General features: G+C 38.8%; 1 protein-coding gene across 1 annotated transcript in view; it reads left to right on the forward strand.

The window, feature by feature from the left end:
* tspan18b (tetraspanin 18b) overlaps positions 1–23303 on the forward strand; it is a 66432-nt gene that overhangs the window by 32819 nt on the left and 10310 nt on the right. The window contains exons 2-3 of the mRNA XM_032546680.1: positions 7090–7178; positions 23071–23166. Coding sequence (XP_032402571.1) covers positions 7176–7178; positions 23071–23166 — 99 coding nt within the window. The 5' untranslated portion in view covers positions 7090–7175. The remainder of the gene's footprint in view (positions 1–7089; positions 7179–23070; positions 23167–23303) is intronic.

The following is a 23303-nucleotide window of genomic DNA, read 5'->3' on the forward strand; positions in this document are numbered from 1 at the left end:
TAATTATTCCCAAAATAGTAGTGTCATGTGATATGGCATGTTGTGTAATAAAGTTTTTCTGTGACTCTAGAAAAATGGCCTGGGCCTAATCAGGCAGAGGACAGTGAAAGTGCTTGTGGAACTAGGGAGGGGGTAGTGAATAGGCTAATGCTTGTGTAACTTGGATGATTTCATGCATTTTTATTAAGAAACAACAATTTCTCCACAGTTTTTGGTTTCAAACGATTTCTCTTTTTTGACACTACATGGATGAGGTGTTATTATTGTACCCCAACTCCTTGGAGCACAATAAACACCTCACCTTTACAGAAAATAAGAAACAGTGAAAAATACAGTTCCTCATAAGCAAACATAATGCATCTGCAAATGTTCAGTTCACCTTACCTTGTTAGGGCTTATCAAATCAAAATGTTCCCACATAGGGGAAATCCTCCTCTTTCTCGCCGGCTCCATCCTACTCCTATCCTGTCCTCGCGCTCCTAAATCTCCTATCTATCTATCTCTCTCCTAAACTCTCCAAACACCAAACTAACTGTCTCAAACTAAATAACCACTATCCAAACTCTGCTATCCAAACTATCAAAACTCTATCCACTCTCTCAACTGACCGCAACTCGCCTACAACAACCCACATTTTGAATGGAGCCTGTGGGGTTTCTAAAGCTGTCAAACCCCGCGCCAACATCTGAGCCACTTCCCGAAGCAGTCACGTGGTACAGCCAGGCAGCGAGGCTTCGGACGTCATCGTTTCCGGCTCCTCCCCTAAATGAAGCAAGCCTCGATACGCGCTTTACGGAAACGCCCCCTCCATTACTCGACACACGCCTCGGAGCCTCGGCACATCACGTAACATCACTACTACAAAGATCGTGAAATGTCTCCCCGTGTGCGTGAAAAATGTGTGTGAATACGAACATCCTTCAACCACGTGATCGATGGCGCATTGACTGTCGGTTTTGGGTGAAGTATGGGAGAACTTTTAGCCGTTAGCATGGAGATGTGAAGTCACAATCAGTGTTGTATAGTAATGAAGTAAAAATACTTCACTACTTTACTTAAGTATATTTTGGAGTACTTCATACTTTCCTCGAGTATGAAAATTTTTGATGACTTTCACTTTTACTTCACTATATTTCCGAACTTAATTGCGTACTTTTACTCCGATACATTTTCAATGTGTGGTTTAGTTACTCGTTACAAAAAAGCGAGAGAGAGAAACGCAAGTGTTTTGACCCCACCTACTGATTAGCAAGTAGCAAGCAGGCTACCGAACAAAGTCCGTAGCCTGCTTGCCTGGGCTTGTTCATCACCACCAATAGGATACTTCTTCTTCTTCTTCTTTTCTATTATGGCGGATCACAAGCAACTTTAAGGTGCATACCGCCACCTACTGTACATGAGTGTGTAGAAGCATTACTTCATATCTATTAAATTCTACTTTTTAATTTTGTATTCTTAAGATAAATAAACAATGCTTTCCTTAATTTGTGAATATCTGTTATGTTTCCTTCATTTCCTAATATACCTTTAAGATTCCATTCATGCCCCATATTTCTAACTATTCTCTTTAATTCTTCCCTTTCGAGTTCATTTGACTTACAGTTCATCAATATGTGTTCTACATTTTCTTTCTCTCCACATCTCTCACATTTATCATTATTTTTCCTCCCTATTTTATAAAGCATGTCATTTAAGTAGGTATGACCTACTCTTAATCTACTAATTATTATTTCTTCTCTTCTGTTTCGTTCATTAATGCTTCGAATTCAAACTGACTTTTGTACTTCATATAATCTTCTTCCTTTCTTATCTTCATTCCACATTTTTTGCCATTTCTTGATTTCTTTACTTTCAATTAGGATACACCTGTTTCGCTTCTCCCATTAAACACAAAGCAAGTCTCGCAATCAGTAGCAGTCACATGGAAATTCTATCTTACAAAAACTCCCCGTCCAACTTGAAGAAACACATCGAGGTAACTTCTTATGAAATGGTTATAATCCTCCTGTTTCAGTAACTATAGCTTGGTCACTAGGCACTACTGTATTGTGAAATCTTGACCATAAATGAACTTTGTTTGGCATTGTTTCAGTTCCACATGTGGTGTATTTAGCTTAGGCCTAATGTTGACTGTAGCAGGCTACCTAGACTCCTCTGTTCAAGGGGGACAGAAGCCATAGCGATAGCAATTTAGACTAAATTTAACGAATATAGGAAAGGCATGCAAGTTCAAAACCAGGTTTACAGCCAATAAGCTGCATTTCCCTCCCAATTCTTTTTTTCTTTTGCATAATGACCAGTTGTGTGCACCACCTACTGACTGTAGGATTGACTGATTCACTGATTTGTGAAGTAGAGTAATCGTAACAGCTCTTTTTCTTCATGTTGGCCGCATTTTCTGTACTATTTATTTTTCTCATTTTCAGCACTGACCTTACTTGAAGGGAAAACTTAAGGCTTACAAAAACTTTGTATTTTCTGTCCTGGAGGGTATACTAAGAAGCTGGTTCAGTTGTAAAGCAGGTTAAGTTAACCTTGTGCTATAGGTAAAGCACCTAATTTTCTTAACTAAATGATGCCTGCAGGTATATCTATTAGCAGGTTTAATTTTGCCTGCACTTGGTTGTGTACATTATTTTAAGTGTATTTGACAAGTTTACCAAAATATAAAAAATGTCATTCAAACTGCATTTGCTTTGTTTTACTTTTTACTTGTACTTTTCATTACATTACTTGAGTACATCCATTTTTACAGTAATTTCCATACTTAAGTACAAGAAGTTTCAAATACTTTAAGACTTTTACTCAAGTAACATTTCAGTCAGTGACTTCGACTTTTACCAAAGTCATATTTTGGAGAGGTACTTGTACTTTTACTTGACTCTGAGATTTCAGTACTTTATACAACACTGGTCACAATCACATTCCCTGTCAAACAAAAAGCATGAAGGACCTTATAATTTCTGTTTTGAGCCAGTAATATGGCGCCCAGGCTGTTAAAGTGAGTGCTATAAGTTTGTAAATATTTTTGAGACTTCTATTTTGAAATACAGACGTAATTTTAGAGTTGTTTCATTGACAGTCGGCTAAAACGGTCTGTTACTATTTGGTCTGGCTGATAATAAGGTGAACAAACCTCTTTCTCTTTTAAATAGTTTATGTTGCAGTGTTTTAGTGACCTGGAGGAGAGATTTTAGAGCTTTGTTCCCACAAAACCTCTTATAGGTGAGCACCACTTGGAGTTAGACAAGCATAAAAACATAACATAAAAAGACAAGCATAAAAACATAACATAAAAAACACATCATTTACCTCAAGGTCTGTTGAGCAACTGCTTCAACATTCTGCCTTCAAAAGTATGTTTTTATTATTTACTGACTAGTTAAAAAAAAAGACATATCTTCTGATATGAAATATTTCTAAGCGAACAAATACATTTTTCCTTTAACTAGGAGAAATTCTTATTTCTCCATTTAAAATCAAGGAAAAATCCCAATACATTTCATGACAAAACATATATTTCTGCACAGATTCTTTAAAAGGAACAATCCTTATTCTTCTTGCCAAAATTGTTAAAGTTTTTTCTTGTTTTACTCAACTGCAACCCCCTGATTACTGCACACATCAGCATGCATCCCTGACCTTCATGCTTGTTAAAGGAGATCAGCAGCAAACATGCTACTTATAAAAACAAGCAAAAAATGCAGCTCAGCAATAGACTTACTGACTCTCAATTACTTCCAAGACGTCAAACAGGTGGTTGTGCCAAAGGAACTGTTTTTATTGTCTTCATGCTGTTAGCTTAGCTCCAGTATTGGGTTTTTATTCCATAGGGTTTATTATAATAGGGTTTTATAGGCCTGGCCACCAGGCTTTACTTCTGCCCCCACCAGGCTAAGCATTGCTTATTTATTTCAGGGTTTTTTTATGTTTGCATTTTTTGGAGTTTACATTTGGTGTTCTGGTATTAATATTCCAATAAGACATAATTGTCAAGTGATATTTTCAAATTTCCTGTAAACTTTGAACATTTTTAACTCAAAAACACGGTGGGCTGCTGGATGAATGACTGCCTTTGCGTCCCAACCACCGGGGGAAACCCTGCATAATGAAAATTAATGGGATTTTGAGGGCGGCACATATTTTGGTGGGAGAATGGTAGTGGGAGCTAGGATGAATTATTTTAATTTCCAATGTTTTCAGTGGAGAAACAAGATAAAAACTGCTTTAAGCAAATAAAATCTCTATTCAGACGCCACACCGTAATGATGACACAGAGGGTTGATCCTGTTTGCTTATAAAGATTGATGGAATATAATCACTACCGTGACAATAAAAGGATATTTTCTTGATTTGTTGGGAATAAAAAAATGCGGAAGCTCCTGCTTTTAACCACGTTGACAGACAGACCCTAATGATGCAATACTTTTGTCAGAACCTGAAATATCAGCAGACTCTAATCAATTACTGCCTGCCTTGGTGTTTCAATCGCCCACAATACTCCTGAGCTTAAATGTCATTGGCAAATTGGCGAGAGTGATTTGTTCAGAAGCGACGCCATTGGGATGGATGTAGATGAAACCTTTGTTGGCGCCCCGGGCGGCCTGGCCTTTCCCCCCCCAGAGACTCCGTCCTATTGTTGTGCTTTCTCAGCCGTCTGCGCCGATCTCCGTTCGCACCCCCATAACCGATTCAATGAGGGCTGCCGCATCTCATCGGCTCTCCTCTTTCATATGAAGGGGTTTCCATGGAAACCGGGAAAATATTGCAGGACCCTCCGCACTGGTGCTCTCCACCCACTGATAGTCCTCCTAAACAGAGGGTTCAAGAGAGCCTACCTCTGCAACAGGCTTCAGGGTAAAATCTGATCATGCGGTGGCTCAGTGCCATTACAGACCGAGATAATGACAATTACTTACTCATCTGCTGCTTTTGTAATGTCTGAAACAAGCTGGCACTGGGATTACTGCACTCCACTACCTGGGGATATGATAGCTGGGCCATATGGTGATTTAAAGACAGTTGTTTTTTTGTAAATGACTCTTTCAGCGTACAGAGTACATCCTCACCCTCCCTGCATGTGTGAAGCCGGTGTTATTGATTCTCTCAGCGTGGGCGCTTTCAAGCTCCCACGATAAGAGACTGTATCATTCCAGTGCATCTCCCCACTTCTGAGATTTGTCCCTCTTCGTCACTCTGGCTTTGATTGCCTCTTCCAGATGCAATCAGAGTCACATATTCTCCATGGGAGGAGAGGACGTGATGCTTTCACTGTCGCTCGGGTTTAGTGTCCTGCCGAATGTGATGTCAGCTGGAAATGGACCCTTGGAGAGAAACGTCAAGCGAGCACCTCCCTGCTGGAGGACAAAAAGCTCCTGGCTACCAATGATTAGCATTGGTTTTAGCTGTCAAGTTGTCAATATAACGTGCTAAATCTTAAATGTACGCCTGATATATAAAAGAAAAAGGGACACAGTGCTGCTTTGCAACTAATTGTCAACACTAAGATTACTAGATAACGTCAGTATAAAATTTTAATTAAAAAAAATTGTGAGGAAGAGGGAAGTAGTTCAGTTAGGCTAGCTTGACTTTAACAATCGTATCTTGTAGATGTGATGTGGAATTCGGTGTGTTTCGGTTTAGATAACAGATTTTTAAAAAGACGATCTAAACAACAACTCTGACGTATCATCAGTAGAGCAGGTGTTTAAGTTAGCTAACCAACCACCGCAGTGTTAGCTTAGCTAATAGCAGCGGAAGCTAATCTGCCACAACGTTCGCTTTCTAATAATCGCAAAATACACACGAAGCCTAAAAATATAAAACTAACGGACTTAATATTCTGTTCTTTGTGTGAGAAACGTCTGAGAGTTTTTAGTGTTGAATCCTGATCTGTAGAGTGGCGTTGCTGTCAGTTGCTATGACAACAAATCTGCGTGCAGCGTAAAGAGCGAGAAAAAAGTGGTTTTGAGTTGTTCTTTAACGGTTTTTCTGCATTATTTTCCCTTTGCTGTCTCACTGTGATAAATTAATAATACCAATATCTCCAGGTTTCATTTAGTTAACAGAGCTTTTCTAACCCGGCAGCACGGCTATGGACAGCATATGTAAGAGAATCGTCTCTTTGCCCTCTGGCGTTGTGCGCATGCGAGATATTTCCGGATGTAAACAATAACTCCATGTGCAGGAATACTCCAGGGATCTTCTCCCGTCCTGTTCCTCGTCAGGATGAAAATGCCCTGCCAGCTGGTTGCACCAGCTAACTGCGCGCTGCTTCGTGTCTTTCAGAAAGACAGGCAGCACTCTCCATTATTGGGTACCAGCTTGTCAGTGCCAGCGCTTTGAAACTGGCTCCAAAGAGTAGTCAGTCAAAAAATTGGGCTGCCGACTATTTTTGCACACAGAGGCTGGAGGAGCAGCGGTTTAATTGGCGCTCATTGCCGTATCGTTATTTTCAGCTGGGAGACAGTTGTGGCAAAAAAAAGCAATTTAAAGACAAGAAAAAGTTTAAAGCGTTTATGCTCATTAGACACACATGGCTGGAGACACTTGCATTGACAGTTAAAGTCAGCAACGTGTGCTTAGGAAGGAAAGTGAATAATGCATGAGTTCAGACGCTCCTCAAGGTCAAGCCAGAAGCCGTATGACGATAGTTTGGTGTGCTGGGTTTACTAATAATGGACAATTAACCTTAACCTTACTTTAGTACCGCAAAACCGTTAATAGCCTTTTATTTGGAAGCAACATTAGTCTGAACTGTTGCTATTAAAGTTGTCTTTTATTCCTTCTAATGCTGTTAACATTGGTGAGAAGTGAAGTATTCACACAGATGAAGCACTTCTGCCTTATATTAGAGCGGCGCTCGGGGCTAAAGCTTCATACATAATAAATGCAAACTCTGTCATTTTAAGTGGCCCAGAATTTCCCTTTCTGTGTTTTTTTTTTCTCCCACTTTCATTCTGCTCAGATCGATTATAAGAAAGAATTGCCACATTTATTTCTGCTTTCCACTCCTTTGCTATTTATTCACCTCGTTAGCTCGGTCCTAACCTGTGGTTCTTTTTTTTGTCTTGTGTTTCTGTCCTACAGCCCATGAAAACGGGAGCTGGGGGAGAAAAGCAGGACAAGTCACAATCAGTTTCACCTGAACAAAGACGAGCAACAAAGGGATCCGCATGGTATGGCTGAGTTTCATCTTCAAATGCTGCGCATGTGACGTTAAAAAAAGAAAATCCACCACTTTCATCTCCAACACACATTTGTGTTTCAAACATACTGGTGCCCTTTGGTTTTCTGCAGTAATGCATAGCTGCTGCCTTGAGGGATTCCAGCCTCTGCACACATCTGTAAAATCAGTGAGAATCACAGCAGAAAGAGCTTGTTGACAGACTCTTTTCAGCAAGATGCTGACAGCACAAGCGAAAAGCCATTGTTACCAGCGACAGGAGGCAGAGCGCCGGAGCGAGAGCTGCTGCTGCGGCTGCAAAACAGACAGAAAGGCTTTCTTCCTTTAACCATCACAGCAGGCTTGTGCTGCTTTATTGTTAGGCTCTGATTTGCATTGACATTTGCAACATTAGTATTCCAGGCATGGCTGAGCAGCAGACATGTAAAGACTGAGAGGTTAAAGGGGAGTTCAGGTCTGGATGGATCAGCTGTTAACAGCCGTAAGACATAACAGACAAATGCTACATGCATTAAGGCATGTAAATTTATTGACATTAGTCAGCTGATGATAATATAAACTACAAACAATGCTGGTCTTTTCAGTGTTTACTTTTGTTACAGACGCCTGACTAAACATTGACTTTTCACACCTGACAATCTGGTGGACTCAGTTTAATTGGGGACCAACATTTCAACATCTGTTAAATTTTTAGCTGGTGTGGTTTGGATTCACACTGCACTGTGTCAAACAAACTAAACAAATTAAAAAATCTGTTCCCCTCCTCACCTGTGGTGGCGCTGCACCAAGAACCACTGAAGGAAATGAGACAAAAACACCTGGAGAAGACATGGGAACAACCTCCTTCTTTATGAAATGTAACCAGAAATGGAGTAATGTCAGATTTTGGCGGTTGTAGGATTTCTTTTTTGTTTTCGGTAAAAGGTGACGAGCCATTTCTCTTACTAACTCTAGACTCTCGCATTTGTTTTTACCCAGAATGCCCTGCACTGTAGTCCACTTCCTGCTTTTAGAGTGGTGTCCGGTCCACTTGGTGTTCACATATGCAGTCGAACCGCACCAGAATTCACTTCAACTGAATCAAAACCTACGTTTGTAGCTTTTTTTGGTTTGCATCAGAGTTTGATTGTGGATTCACACCTTCCCAAACAAATCAGACTTCCTATGAAGAAACTAAAGTTTGATCAAAGCGGACTAAACAGGGATGGTGAAAATGCACCATCAACATTCTGTTGATGGTGCATTTAAATTAAAACATTAAAGTTCTGTTGAATTATTTATGAGTTTTTGTCATTTAGCTCTTAGGAATCCTTTTAAAAGGTTTTCTTTTATTTAATGTCATTTTGTTTTTCTTAAAATTGCAATGTATAATCCATGATTTACTGATTCGTGAAAAAATAAGTAGATATGATTAGTGCGGTTTTTCAGCATTAACCCAAAAACTTACAAAGCTCTGGTCTAGTGGTGTCCAAAGTCAGTGCTCAAGGGCTGATTTTCTGCAGATTTTAGTTCTTTTCTGATTCAACACACCTGTATCAAATGACGGTTCATTACCTGGCCTCTGCAGAACCTTAACATGCTCAGATCGTAGTTGGACCATTTAAATCAGCTGGGTTGGAGCAGAGATGCATCTAAAATTGGCAAGACACCGGCCTTCGAGGACTGGAGCTGGACACCCATCCAGCACTTTCGACTGTATCTCAACATCTGGAACGCCATGAGATAAATTCTTTTTTTGGATTTTAAAATCTCTGGATAACTTGACACTGGAAACCCACTTGTGGATTTTCCAGTTCAGCACTTCCCTCCTGCACTTTCTGGTCTCTCATTAGATGGAAATCATTAATATACTGCGGCACTAAAGTTTTAGCAGTTTTGAAACTGCAACTTTTTAAAAACTGGTAAAAGCGGTAACCTTGTTCTAAAAGATTGGATCTTCAGACTGTTTCTGTCTAAATCAGCTGGATTTTTGTTATTTAAACGTCCCTTTGCTGCTTTTAAAGTTTTAGCCATCACTTTTTGGCTTACTGGGAACCTTCAGGGATCCAGTCCCAGGTGGTGGATCGGGTTTTATGTCACTGTTCTGGTTTTGAAAACTACAAGCAGAACACACACTACAAACAGTGTACTGAACAATAAATCCTTACCATTAAAAATTAATTGGGCGATTGTCATTTTCTTTGAAATGAATACATTCAGACTTGCTTTGAAATTCCAATAAAACACTGAATTAAAGTCTAAATTACCACCTAAGATTCAAAAGAACAAGCTTCACTCGACACAGATAAATCAGGTTGGAGTTGGCTTCTCTTTGACGCAGTTCATCATTTCCCCTCAGTCAGTGCCTTTCTTGACACGTTTGAAGTTTAATATATTCAAAGTGTGAAAAAAGTGAGAGAGAAGTGGAAGGGAATCATAATGACAGCGCTGCTGTTCTGATGATTTCATGCAGAAAGTAAAAGGAAGCACTCAGGAGGAAGGTCGCTTCTTCAGGGATTTAAATGAGTATTTGTTTGTCATTTCTATAGGAATACACTGTTAACGCTACAAAAACACAGAATCTTACCAAGTAATTTTGGTCGAGTTTCCTCTGCAATATCCTGGCACCTGAAATAAGATGAAAGTAACTTACAAGTAACTTTTCAACAAGAAACGGTGGTTTGTTTTAAGTCAGTAATTTTTTTAAAAATACAAGATCCACTAGCAGATTATTTATTTAACTTATAATACAGGATAAATGTCTTTTTCAGTTTAACCTGTACTTTTTGTCAATATTAAGGAATTGTTGACTTAAAACAAGCTCTTATTTCTTGTTAAAAAGTTAGTTGTGGGCGTACTGAGATATTTGCACCAGACTTTATAATTCATTTTATTTGTTCTTTCTTTTGTTTAGTTTATTTTGGATATTTAAAATGTCTTAGTTCCAGTGTTAAAAGTTAGTTAGAATTTAAAGTTTATTGGTGTTTGAGAATGTGTTCTTGCATTATTATGCCCTTACCATTATATCACTTGAAAATGGTCTCAAAACAATATCATCATTTATCGCGATAACTTCTGGGACAATTTATCGTCCAGTAAAATTTGTAATCATGACAGACCTAATTACGTCCCCGTCTTTGAAGCTGCCAAGCTTGTTGTCATAGGTAGACACCAGACATCTGCGTAACCACAAAGGCATCTGAAACTTCTCCTGTCATTTCCATATTCTATGAGGCTTAATCAGCGGCAGCAGAACCGCCCCATGCAACAATATGGACCTATAATCACACGGGGCAGAGAAATGTCTGATACAGTGCTGAGAGGCGCATTAATGCTCCAGGCTTCAGACCAGTGGGTCGAACATAAGGAATAAACTGTGAACATAAAATGCACAAACCAACAAACTTGAATTATTCATCAAATGCTGTTATACAGGAAATAATAATTACCCCAACCAGTTGCTCTGTTATCACACTGTCTCAGCATTATATTAATAAGCACTGACAGTACAAGCTGTCAGTGCTTATTAACCCACCCAGAGACATTAACCCACTTTGTTTTCTTCTGCAAACATTAGCAGCAGAGACTGGTTTTTATACGGTTATCTCTTTCATCTCCCACTAAACCACATTCAGAACCGTTACCCTCCAGGCTTTGTTTTGATCGCTTTAAACTCCAACTCGTATCAGAAACTGGGTTACGCCGTTGCTCTATTCCCCTCTCCCTTATCTTGTTGAACCTTCACTAACTTTCATTCTCAAGGTTTTGGATATGTGTGCGTGGCACGCAGCCATCTGTGAGTGATGAAACAGGTTTCAGTCTCTCTACACAAGGGAGCGAGCTGTATCCAAACTAACATATGGCCTTGTACCAAAGTGTGACTGATTGTTCATTAGACAAATGGCGGGCCAAACTGTGCTCCCCCCCACTGTTGTAAAGTGCTCCCCTGTGCTCCCTTTTGTTTTCTAACAGGAACTAGCGTTAGGAGGAGATGCCAAACACAGTCCTGCAGACAAAGGCCACTTTAACAGCATGACTGGGTGGCCTTAGAGATTACTTTTTATAGAGAGCAACATGGAAGTTGAGAAAGCAAGCATTTGAAGGTGAGCAAATGTTGCCAGGGAAGTGATAGCTACAGTTTTTAGAGGACTTGGTTGCATGATACAGCAACTCAGGTTGAGAAAAAGGAGAACATTTCAAATATTGAAGTGTTGAGGAGGAAGAGGAGCAACTCACTCACAATCATTTGGCAACATCTTGAGTCCAGCAAAGATGTTGGAAGTTGGGTTAGCTTGCACTTCTAAAATCTTATCGTATCTTATGATACACTTTTCTGTATTTCTTAGTATGGGTGTTACTCAGGTGGTTTCTGTAATATGGGTAATTAATATAATACAAGTTCCACCTGCAATCATCCACACTCTGATCTTATAATGGTAGACTGGGAAAAACTGAAGTAGCAGCACTTTTCCTCTGCCATTCACTAGATAATGAGAGCCTGCATTGTGTTGTTGCAGAGCTCAGCCATCAGAAGCCTTCCCTGCTTGTGAGAAAGTCGGTCTGCTGTGAGGATATGCTCACCAGCCACTTTTATTGCTGGTATCGTGTTAAACCCCCTGTTGCTTTCAGAACTGCCTCTGTTTTTCGGAGGCAGTTCAGAACAACATGTCAGAAACATTCCTCCAGAGGTTTTGTTTCATATCGACATGATGGCAACACAGTTGCTGCTGTTGGCTCATGGTGAACCTATTATCATGTTCGAAAGCCAGTGTTGGATGATTTGAGCTTCGTGACATGGTGGATTGTTCTGCTGGTAGAAGATGTGCTCAAAGATAGTCTGTTCAGAAATGACTCTGACGTCACCGGATCATTTTATTCTCACAAATGTTGCTTATTGGATATTTTCTCTTTTCTTGCACCAATCTTTGCAAACCTGAGAGTTTTTTTTGATTTTTTGATTTTTTGTTTTTTTGCGGAAGTCCCTTTAGATTAGAGTTGGGTAATTACTAATTGCATTTACTCAAATGCATTTACTTGCGTATTTTTTTTAAAAAGCGTACTCTAAGGAGAATTTATTATGTTTTACTTTTATTTGATTAATTTTATCATGATGTATCTTTACTCTTACTTGAGTAAAACTTCTGTATTTTCTACACACTGAATGAAAAACAAGCCAAAAAAATAAATCAACAAATACAGACACACACGTCCAGTTTTTGTCAACTTTTCATTTCTTTTTAGTTAAAGAAACTTATGTGGAAACATTTTCTTTTGCATGATTTTGTTATTTTTATGAATTATTGTCATCTTCATTTTTAAAATACCAAAAATTCCACTTAACTTTACATTTTGGTCCATTTCATAATGTAATATTTAAATATTAAATTATTGATAGTTTCATTAGTCAGTCAGTACTTCAGTAGACTTTTTACCAAATACATTTTTACTTTTACTTCAGTAATAATATGTTTACATAGTGCTACTCTGACGTGAGTTCAATTTGTCGGTAAGATTAGCAGTTTCTGAAAGAGGGCATATTATGCAAAATAGTTACAGTCCATTATCGGTTTAGCGAGTAACAAAAAGTCACAATTAACATCATACATAAGTGGAAATATTACAAAGTTCCTTGCAAGTATTTCTAAAGTAGCACCATAAAAAATTTAAAAATAATCACAAGATCCTGTGAACAGATGTTCAGTACTAATTATAAGAAGCGCTTATCGAATCCAGAGACAGCTATTTATTAATATTTGAACTGGTTGTTAATGGCTTCATCAATACATTCTGGCACAATCGACATTTGATAGCATTGGTGATCTTGACGTGCTTGATATGGAGGGGAAAAATGCATAATACCAGGAACTCGAAGAATAAGCTACTGAAAGTAGTATTTGGCAAAAAAGAAAAAGCAGATCTGCAGAGAAATAATTCCCATGTTGTGTAATTATGAATCACTTCATTTTGAATTGAGTTATAACCCAGTTTTCTGGAAATCCCCCAGGATCATGTGTCATCCTCCCCCTCTATTAAAAAAGGAAAAAAACTGTAAAAGCGTTCAGAAGTGTCAGAGTGGAAGTGTTTATGTGGAGTATTACATGCCCTCACTGCTGCAGGACCAGCGGCCGACTCGGAGCTGCAGCTCCAGGCGATCAATGCATCAATGACCAGCTGTTATCGATCCCAGCTTGTGTCTTCACTCACCCAGATAGAGGCGGTGAAGCAATTAAATAAAAGTCTTTGGTAAGACAAAGTGAGGATCACAAACACATGTTCAGTGTAGACGAAAAAATCTGTTTGTTTACCTCACAAATCAACCACTTATGTTAAATATCAAGAAGAAATCAATGCCTTTTACGTTGGCCCTATCTTTCTAATCCAAGGATCTGGGAAATCGATTCGCTGAGTCTTAGCAACAGCTTGGCCTGCACTAACAGCTGGATCCGCGCCCAGTTGGGATGTCAGGAATGTGGCCGGCGGTAATGTTGACTTCCATGGCCCTTCTGTTTCTGTCTGTGCATTTGTTCGTTCTGAATGTGCTTTCTGGTTAATCAGCCGGTAATTCAGGAGAGCATCAGCTGCCTGGTCAGAGGACTTCAGCCCTCAGGGTTTCTATAACATCATTCCCATGTGAATGGATGGGATGTGTGCCGCTCAGCTCTTACAGGAGCAACAGTATTAAATAATAGATGATCTAGTGGATTGGAGCTAATTCATTATAGCCAATTAGTTGCACTACTCTTATATTATGCATACTGTAAAAAGACTCATTAGGCAAAGGTTCACTGAGAATGAACTATTGATATGTGTCCCTTAGCTGTTAATCAGCATAAGAAATATTCATATAGCCTGGCAGATTCCTGGACTCTCAGACCCAAGGGTTGTTCTTTTGTGGTATTTGCTTGTCAATTATGCTAAATAACAAAGACAGAAAAGCAAAGCCTACCCGTGTGATCCACAGAGGAAGATGGAGATTCTCAGATTCAGGTGGTGTGTCTGACATCCAGAGGAGGAGAAGGTGAAGCAACTGTATTTGCTTTTTCTACTCTCTTGGCAAACATTTTGACTAGATCTACCAGTTTAACCCGCACTATTAGCGCAACGCTCATAGAAGAGTGTGGCAGATGTCACGGTCGACCAACTGGGTGACCCATCAGCTCTTCAGTTTGCGAAACCACAAAAAAAAAGTTCATAAACCGGCGACCCGCTCAGGCGGGATCCAAACAACCCTCTTAGAACTACGGGAGGGATCAAACCCCAGTTATTCATTTTTAGCTCACAGAAAACTCTCACAGCTGCTTTACCTTCAGTGAACTTCAAAGCACTTCGGTGCGACGGCCCCGCCCAGGGCTCATTCCCTCCTAATTGGAGGTTCATTAAGGGACATGCTGGTCCTCTAGGGAAGCTCGTTGCTAGAGGATTTCGGGTGTTTACTTGTGGATGATTTAGGAAGTCACGGAGAAATGGGAAAATGGGTTTTTAATTGAGATAAAGGGTGATGCGGCATGCGTGCGGTCCCTCAGTGTCGTCTGAGGGTATTAGCGCAGGGAGCATTAGCGCGCCCCGCCACATCGAGGCACCTGGGACCCCAGGGCGGACCCCAGGGTTCAATTACAGGTGATCATTTAGAGGGTCAATGGAATTAGAGCAGGTCAAGTTTTACCTCTTACATTTTCAAGAGGGTTTCATTGTTAATGATTATCTGTTATGCAGACCTGCACCCAAGATGAAGTAGACTGGCTGAACATGTGGTTGGTGGAGGTGCAGACAGGATGTCCTTGTCAATGTAATCCATTTATCCAGGGGGGAGCCTGCTGGAGCAGAGGCATATGGATTCAGCTTATTAATTGTACCAAATGAGACATTTGTGACCATTTTTAAGGTTTTGGCCTGCAAATGGCTGATTAAGCCAGGTGTGATTTCTCTTTAAGACCTATTATGGCTTTCAGAATATTTTTTTTCCAGCTCTTTTCTGTGAGCAGACATTAAATTATTTATGTCAGGAGCTCAGGTGACCGCACACTGTGTGAGAGAGGGAGCAGTCACTGTAAAACAGAGAATTGGTCTTTAAACAAAGACAAAATGATTTGTAATTTTAAAGTCGATTAACCATCTTATATTAGCAATTAGCACAATTATTGCAGCTTGCATTAAACCTTGGTTTTTATGTTTGGTCCCCATGGATCTCAAAGGTGCCGCATTTATTATACTCAGAAGAAATCTTGGTTTTATTTGCACCTAAATAAAAACAAATTGCAGCTCTGGAGGCTCCATTTATTGGATTTGATTAAAATTTGGATCTTGGATCTGCAAATGAGCTCAAAACCAATTGAACAGAAATCATTTGGATCTTTAAAAAATCTACTCTGTAACATCTAAGCTTATTATTGTTAGCAATAATTAACAGTAATTAAACTAATGCAGTATTTCTGTACGTTGCGTTTGAGCAGCATACTAAATATACTCTGAAAAATCTAATGACATACGAATCATTAAAAATGCATGTAAACTATTATTTAATGCAGGCATCCCTACATTTTTAAGCAAGGCGGCCATATTGGATGTTGTGGACGGTATTGGTGAGAAACCTTTGACGATTATAGATTTTTCTCAATTTCAATCTTGAAAATGTTATCTCTGAGTAAAGATGTAAGTCATTGTTACATTGCAATCAGTACCAATATTTTCCATTTTCTAATTCCTCTTGTGTTTGTGTTTTTGAAATGTCAGACAGTATTGTTGTGTTTGAAAAATTCAGTATTTACCCAGGTGATACTTCATGTAAAAAGTTTATGAAACATTACCCTAATGAATATAAACCCTTACTTAGACTCAGACATTTCGAAAAGAGTGCCAATTTTTCCCAAATCCTGCTTATTTCATGACAGATAAAGACTGGAAACAAAAAAATAAATAAATAAACCAGAACATTTTTCCATGTACACTTAATTTCAACATGAGTTAATAATGCATCTAGTCTAGAACTATGTTTTTTGTTTATGTTTAAACCAACTAGTGCCTGGTCTAAAAGTCTAAAACATGTCAAAAACAATGAACCAAAATTCATTTAGGTTATTTTTTTCAGTTGTGATATTGCAGTGATATTTAAAATGTGTATTTGAGTGGAATAATGTATTAAAAATGGATAAATATGATTAGATATTTAATATTTCTTGCTGTGGTTGCATATTTAAAAAAGACATACTTTATATCTAATCTAATCAGATTTTTTAGTAATCTCAGCAAGATACTTCCTGAGTACCACCAGAGGCAACACTCAGATCGTTTGCATAAAATATAAATGAATAATGCTACTCAATTGAAAAGACACTGGATTTGTAATCTAGAGGTCTTGAGTTGTAGACCAGTGTTTTCCAATGTCTGCTTAAAAACATCTTTGTTTTGACTTGTAACAAAACTCCAGTTTTAAACATAAAAAATGTTTAACGTTTAAACCAAATTTGCTGTAAAAGTAGCCTAGAGATCTATTCACCACCAGACAATCTTTTCACGTTTTCTTGTTGAAACGTTACTTTTACGTTAGCTTGTCTCGTTTCCAGTGTAATAAGATATTTGCACCAGAAACTAGACCACAGATTTTGAGATTTTGTGTTTTTGCAGTGTACGCTTAACTGCATCCATAAAGGGATTGTCAAGATAAACAACCATCCACCTTTTATGTGTTTTTCCTGTCGTCATAGATTTTTTTTAATCTTTGTCTTTTTCAGCCATAGTTGTTGATCTTGTGGGTGCAAAGAAAATGGAGCTCTTGGTATCTAAGATCGGCTTGGAAAAATGCTCAAGGCATCGCTTCAAAACGCTCCCACTGGGAGGAATGTAGGTCGGGTGGGTTTGTCCTCATTACAGAGCACTGGCTTCTGCTAGTATCATAAAGTTGATTTGGGTTTCGGATCTCATTAATCCGCCATCAAACACCACCATTCTGAGGTCCGCAGCCGGGGATCTCCAGGAGTAAACAAAGGGATTCTTCGAGCCGCGCGGCATTTAATGATGTCAGTAACGTAAGAAGCAGTTGATGTAAATTGAGTTGGCTTGTGCAGGATACCTCAGGGCATAGACTGTTGTTACATTGTCACATCAATGACATGCAGTGTTTCTTTCTAAGAAAATATTTCTCTAATCTCATCAGCACAGCATTTCTTTCTGCATCGGTGTTGGTTAATTATAATATCTGCGTTTTGTCATACCAACATAAATTCATGCATTTTTGCAAAGCAGCACAAACACAAACTTTGGCTGCGTTCACTCTGCAGCCTGAAGTGACTCCATTTTTTTTTTTACCTTTATTTGACCTGTATCTGATCTTTTCATTACAGTCTGAACAACACAGATCAAACTTTTATTCACTTGGATATCCGACACGTATCTGATCTTTACAAATGTGACCTGAGTCTGAACGGCTTGAATGGTTCATCTGAGCTGAACGTCATTGATGCTAAACAAACGTCACTGTTCTGCGAAAATCTCCGCTTGGAGATAACATCTTTAAAATCGTAAAATATGCTCTACCGTTCGCATCCATGTTTACTTCCGCAAACACTGAGCGCTGCTGCTTCTTTTTTACGATGCGTTCACACCAACCGCTTTTGCATGTCAGACGCGTCTGGTTTTCATTCAAAGTCTATGTTGAGGGCCCATTGCGCCGCGTATCGCATGTCTAGCGCAGTGCGATTTGGAGCACTTTCAGTGTTTGACGTTTTAAGTGCGTCCAACGTGTCCGACAAATAGGCCGGCAACAGAAAACAATGGCAGAGCGATTTTGACGCATCTGACGCGCCTCCGCATAGACTCTGAATGTAAACTAGATGCGCGAAGTGCTAAGGGTGGAGCAAACGGTCAAGCGTCTGCATTCAAAGTGCTTCCAAATGGAAACGTCGGACGCATTTTTGATGGGCATAATGCGTTTGGTGTGAACGCACCATGATGGCGGTTGGCAAAACACTGAGCACCCTCTCTGTGTGACATTATTGCGCCCCCTACTATGCATGTGGGATACTTTCAGTTTCTTTGCAGTTCACACTGGAGATCACATACAAGCCACATATTTGGAAGTATGAACTATGATGCCAAAAAGATCCGATTTGAAAAAATTCCAAGTTGTATCTCTTCAGGCTGCAGTGTGAACATAGCCTCTGTGTTGTTGCCCTTTTCCAGATAACAGAATCTGCAGACTTGGGTGTCTGATCTGTGAGGCTGAACTGTGATCGATGAGGGCCAGCAGTCTTATGGGAGTCATGGGAAAGGCCAGTTTGTTTACTCTGCACTTTCGCTGTGGCAGTTTGATTTATACAGTGCTGGTTTCCACCTTTTTCTGGGAGCCTCGCTAGGCAAATACAGTAAAAGCGAACTTAAGCAATGAATTTTAATGCACAGAAGAGAACTGGCCCCACATCTGACAGCTGGGCCGACCCTGAGATGGGAGAGCAGAGAGAAAGGGTGAGGCTGGAAAAGAGATCAGACATTTTTGTTTGTGGTTATAAAAACTGAGAGGTTTTCCAGCAGCCCGTCTCCTCATCCCCTGCTGTGGAAAATACTGTTTGCTCTCTTAAGGCCCAGGGATTGACAGAACGGACCGTTTCACTTGCTTTTCTGCGAGACAGTAATTTATGCAGATCTCAATTAAAACCTACTGTGACCTCATTAGACCTTTCAGTTGGATCTAGGAAAGGATGGAGTTAATTAAAACCCCTCTCAGGCAATGAGGTGGTTGGTAGCTCAGAGTACCACTCCGAGGGTAATCAATACGAAAGCATATTATTATGATTTACAGAAAGTATTTAAGCGTCACTCTAAATCAGATTCCTAAATCATGGAAAAAACATAATACACCCTCTGGCTACTGAGGAAAGTAATAGTTCTCATTATATGTTAAATCATCCCCAAACCAGACAGAGACACGCAGTATCTTTAGATTGGTTCAATTTGATTGTCACAGCAACTTACACAAGCTGGCAGCGAGACAAAGAAAAAGCTTTCTCTGTGGCTCAAAACACATCAATACTCTGCAGCAAGTTAAAAACAAACCAACACAAGCATGCAATATTAAAAGACAAAAAGATAAGGCTTTTGTTCTGCTTAATTATTCATGCAATTTCGATTCTCTGTGAGTGCTGGACTTGAGGCAAATGTTTGGCAAATGCTTTTGGTTTGCATCACCTCAAAGGTGAATTTCTGTGTGTAAAGTGAGATCATATTTGACAGGAAACAGACCAGCATTGATCATAACCCAGGTGTCAGTTCTGCAGAGAGATTTAGCCAGAGCAGTGGAAAGCCTGCCCAACAAAAGGGAATGAAAGAAGACGTTTTTTGTTTTCTTTCTTCTGCTGAGAGGCTTCCAATGGGTGGTTATTAAATCTATTACAACTCCTTTGAGAAGCTGCTTTTTTATCTGGTTGTCACAAAGTTTAAACCCCAACAAAACAACAGATTAATAAAGCAGGGAGTCGTTTAGATTCTGACAAATTATTAATTGTGTTCCCTTAAAGTCACAGCAATTACAGCTGCCCCACAGATCGCTTCTCATCCAGTCCTAGCAGAATACATAGAGAGAAATCCTTGGAGGAGAAGAAAATACTTTTGTTTAATTGCTAAAATTTAGCATCAATAAAATGTACTGGAATTACTCAGAAACACAAATCTAATTCAACTGCAGATGGAAAGTGGTTTAAAATGAAACCAATTGATATTTTCACACAATATATTTAACTCCAACATCGGCGCAGGAACTGGAAGCTAACACTCCCCCTAGTGGTGGCTGCATTTGAGCATTGTTTGATTATTTTCACACCATGCACAAGGAAAAACAAGTAATATAGATTTCTGCTTTTATTTTTAATCATGTCAGTTTTGGTCCTCCAAACTTTGGCGAGGTAACGCAAAATGAATTTATAGCCCATGACTCCTATGGGACTCCGTACAAATTAACTCAACACATGGAATCACAAAGACGTTTTTTCACATTTAGGGATGCAGACCAAATGAATTAAACTTTTATAAACAACTTGCAGAGACCGTTTTCTGTGGGCTCATTTGAATGCCGTTTTGTGTCAATTCGTGGATGCTGCTTTCTTTAGGCTTAATTGCAGATGGACGAACAGCGCAGATCAAAAGGCAGCATCTGGGACGCTGGTGTGAGGCGTGACGGGAGCATTAGTGCACACGCGGTGTGAAACCCACTCAGATGTGAAGATGTAATTAACACTGACTGACACATGCAGGGTTTGAAGCAAATTGTTCTGTCATTCGGACAACAACCACTTCAATTAAGATTTGTTTATTTCAGCAAGACGAACTCATTTAGCTCATGTTGGAAACAGCAAGATTAAGCTGTAAAAGAAGCTTACAGATTTATGACTAACAATACTAGATGTGTTCTGGTAGTATAGTATAAAACTGAATTAGTGAGATAAATAAACTTAATTAGTTGATATCTATTTATAAAGATCATTTTTACCCATCTAGTTGTCACTCATATTTTTAAAGAAACTAAATAGAAACAGTATTTTTGACTAAAGCATAGAACATTGCTGAAATGTACTGATAATTTATCAATATATTGTAACAGGATGTAATATAAACCTTTCCCCTGATAACCAAAGTTAGCGGTTCTGTTGTAGCATCAGTTATATTACAAAATTATCCACTTTACTGAAACAAATGTCTTAAATTTATGCAAGCAAGAAGATGTTGAACATTATTTCATGACAAAACTAAAATCTCCCATTTCCCCAGCAACAACTTACTCAGGCCCCCTTCATGTATTTATTTATTTTGTAAAGCGGCTTGTCGGTTTCAAGAACACCGACATCAACGTGGGACTGATTCCAGAAATTATTTCAAAAACATCTGAACACAGGATGGACCGAAATGCTGTTTTTACTCCCCCAAACCTGTAAGTGGCGCTGTTGCTAAAGTAGTTAAACCAGAATACAAACCAATTTCTTCTCCAACACAGAAATTTCCTCAACCTCGTCTTTGATAGTTGTTACTTTCAACAACTTTACTTACTTGGTAAATATCTTACTGCACAGTTACCAATGTGTAGTAAGATATTTCTAGTGCAAATATCTTACTACGCATGAAATAAGACAAAACTAACTTACAAGTAATGTTTCAGCAAAATATAGGATCTTGTTTTAAGTCAGTAATTCCTTAATATTGATTTAAAAAAGTTTTAGTTCCTTTGGCAAATTATTTAACTTATAACAAGACATTTTTTCCATGTTGTAAGTGAATTTATCTGCCGAAAGAACAGGAACTTTTTCATCAATATCAAGGAATTATTGACTTATAACAAGCTCACATATCTTGCTGATAAGTTACTTTTAAATTAATTTTGTGTTTTTTCAAGTGTACTGGATATTTGCACTAGAAACTAGACCAAAATTACTTGGTAAGGTTTTGTATTTTTGCAGTGAATGTCAATTGAATTTTTCAATCATAATATTATTCTCCATTCTAAGAAATTTCAAGTAGTTCCTCTGATGTAGGAAGTTAGTGGCTGACTTTATGTGTGGGGTCAGGGATGGAGACACCGCCATGTCGTCCCTTAATGCACAAGAAGGGCTCTTCATTATCTAGGAGTGCTTTGAGGAAGGACCTTCATCAAGTAAAGTGTGTTTATGTCAGGTAGAGGGTGAGCTGACGGGTGCACAGGAGCTTCTGCCTTTCATTACATTAACAAAAAGATGCTCTGAAGTAAAGCCCATCCCCATTGGGTTAATGCACAAGGAGACTCGGTCAGGAATTACGTCCTTAAAACGCTCAGCAATAGACTAGGATAACACCATATGTCAAGTGCTGATAGGGAAGCCGGTCATCTGACTCTGAAAATGAATTTTAAAGCTTAATTCACTTTTATATTCTTGGAAAAGATAAGAATCATGACATTTCCAAAGAGTTTAATTTCTTTAGAAAACGTTTGGTGATTAAATCTGGCAAAGAAAGACCTGAATTTAAAGCAACCCGGCTGACGCACTGTAAAACATTTGAAGGTGGTTTAACTGAAAGTCCACCTGCTGCCTTGAAAATGCAATTTAAGTCAACAAGAAAATAGTTTTGGTTTTAACTCAGAAATTAAAGTTCATGAAGTTGATTTAACAAGAGACAAGTTGTCTAAACATTGTTTTTTAACTTCATTAATCTTAAATTGTGAGTTTAAACTTAATGCTGCAATTTAAACTAAATAATTATTTCACAATATGCAAGAAAAAATAGTTAAAGAGCCACATTTCTGTATTATTTTACTCACAATATCAAGTTAAAATAAATACTTATTTTACTTTAGAATAATTTAAATTCTTGTTTCAAACTGCAGGAACAAAATTTCTGATCTGATAATGAATTTAATTAAACATCCCAATGAATTCAGCTCAGAAACATTTAGTGTGAACAGGACATTATCCTCAAGCTTTGCTAACTGAGAATTGCATTAAAATGAACATTTGCCTTAATAAAACACAAGAGTCAGATCAATGTAACGCACTTCCATCTCAGGAGACAAAAACATGCCGCTAAGCATTCTGGGAAATAGTTCCCACTCCTGTCTTTATTATTTCAGTTTTTTAAGTGCTAACCTAAAATCTCTAGTTTATTCAACTCTTGGAGGTTTGACTAAATTAATAAAAAGTGAACACAACTTACTGCTGTAAGTTTATCTTTCACAAACTCACATTTAGGTTCAAAATCTAAAACTGGATCAATTTATTTGACTGAAAGAGTAGAAGATAATAGACACAACTAAATGTGGCTCAGATGTTTTACAGTTATGTTCGGTGTTTTGTTGAACTCATGAAAATGTGAACAGGTCCAACCCGAGCGTCATCAGCCTAATAACCGTCCAATATGGAGGATTTATTCGTCGCGTTTTCTGCTTTTCCCTGCAGGGTCAGGGAGAGGCTTCAGCTCGGGGGACGACCATGGAGGGCGACTGCCTCAGCTGCATCAAGTACCTCATGTTTGTCTTCAATTTTCTCATCTTTGTAAGTACTTTTCATCTCTTTCTCAAAGTGGCTACCTCTGAAGTTAATGATTTAAGATGGGCCTCTGACTAATGGAGCCGCATTTGCATTTCATTAGACAAAGCAATCTTGATTCCATCAAATTCTCTTTTGATTAA

The sequence above is a fragment of the Xiphophorus hellerii genome, chromosome 2 (genome assembly GCF_003331165.1).
Source record: "Xiphophorus hellerii strain 12219 chromosome 2, Xiphophorus_hellerii-4.1, whole genome shotgun sequence".
In the NCBI taxonomy this organism is placed as follows: domain Eukaryota; kingdom Metazoa; phylum Chordata; class Actinopteri; order Cyprinodontiformes; family Poeciliidae; genus Xiphophorus; species Xiphophorus hellerii.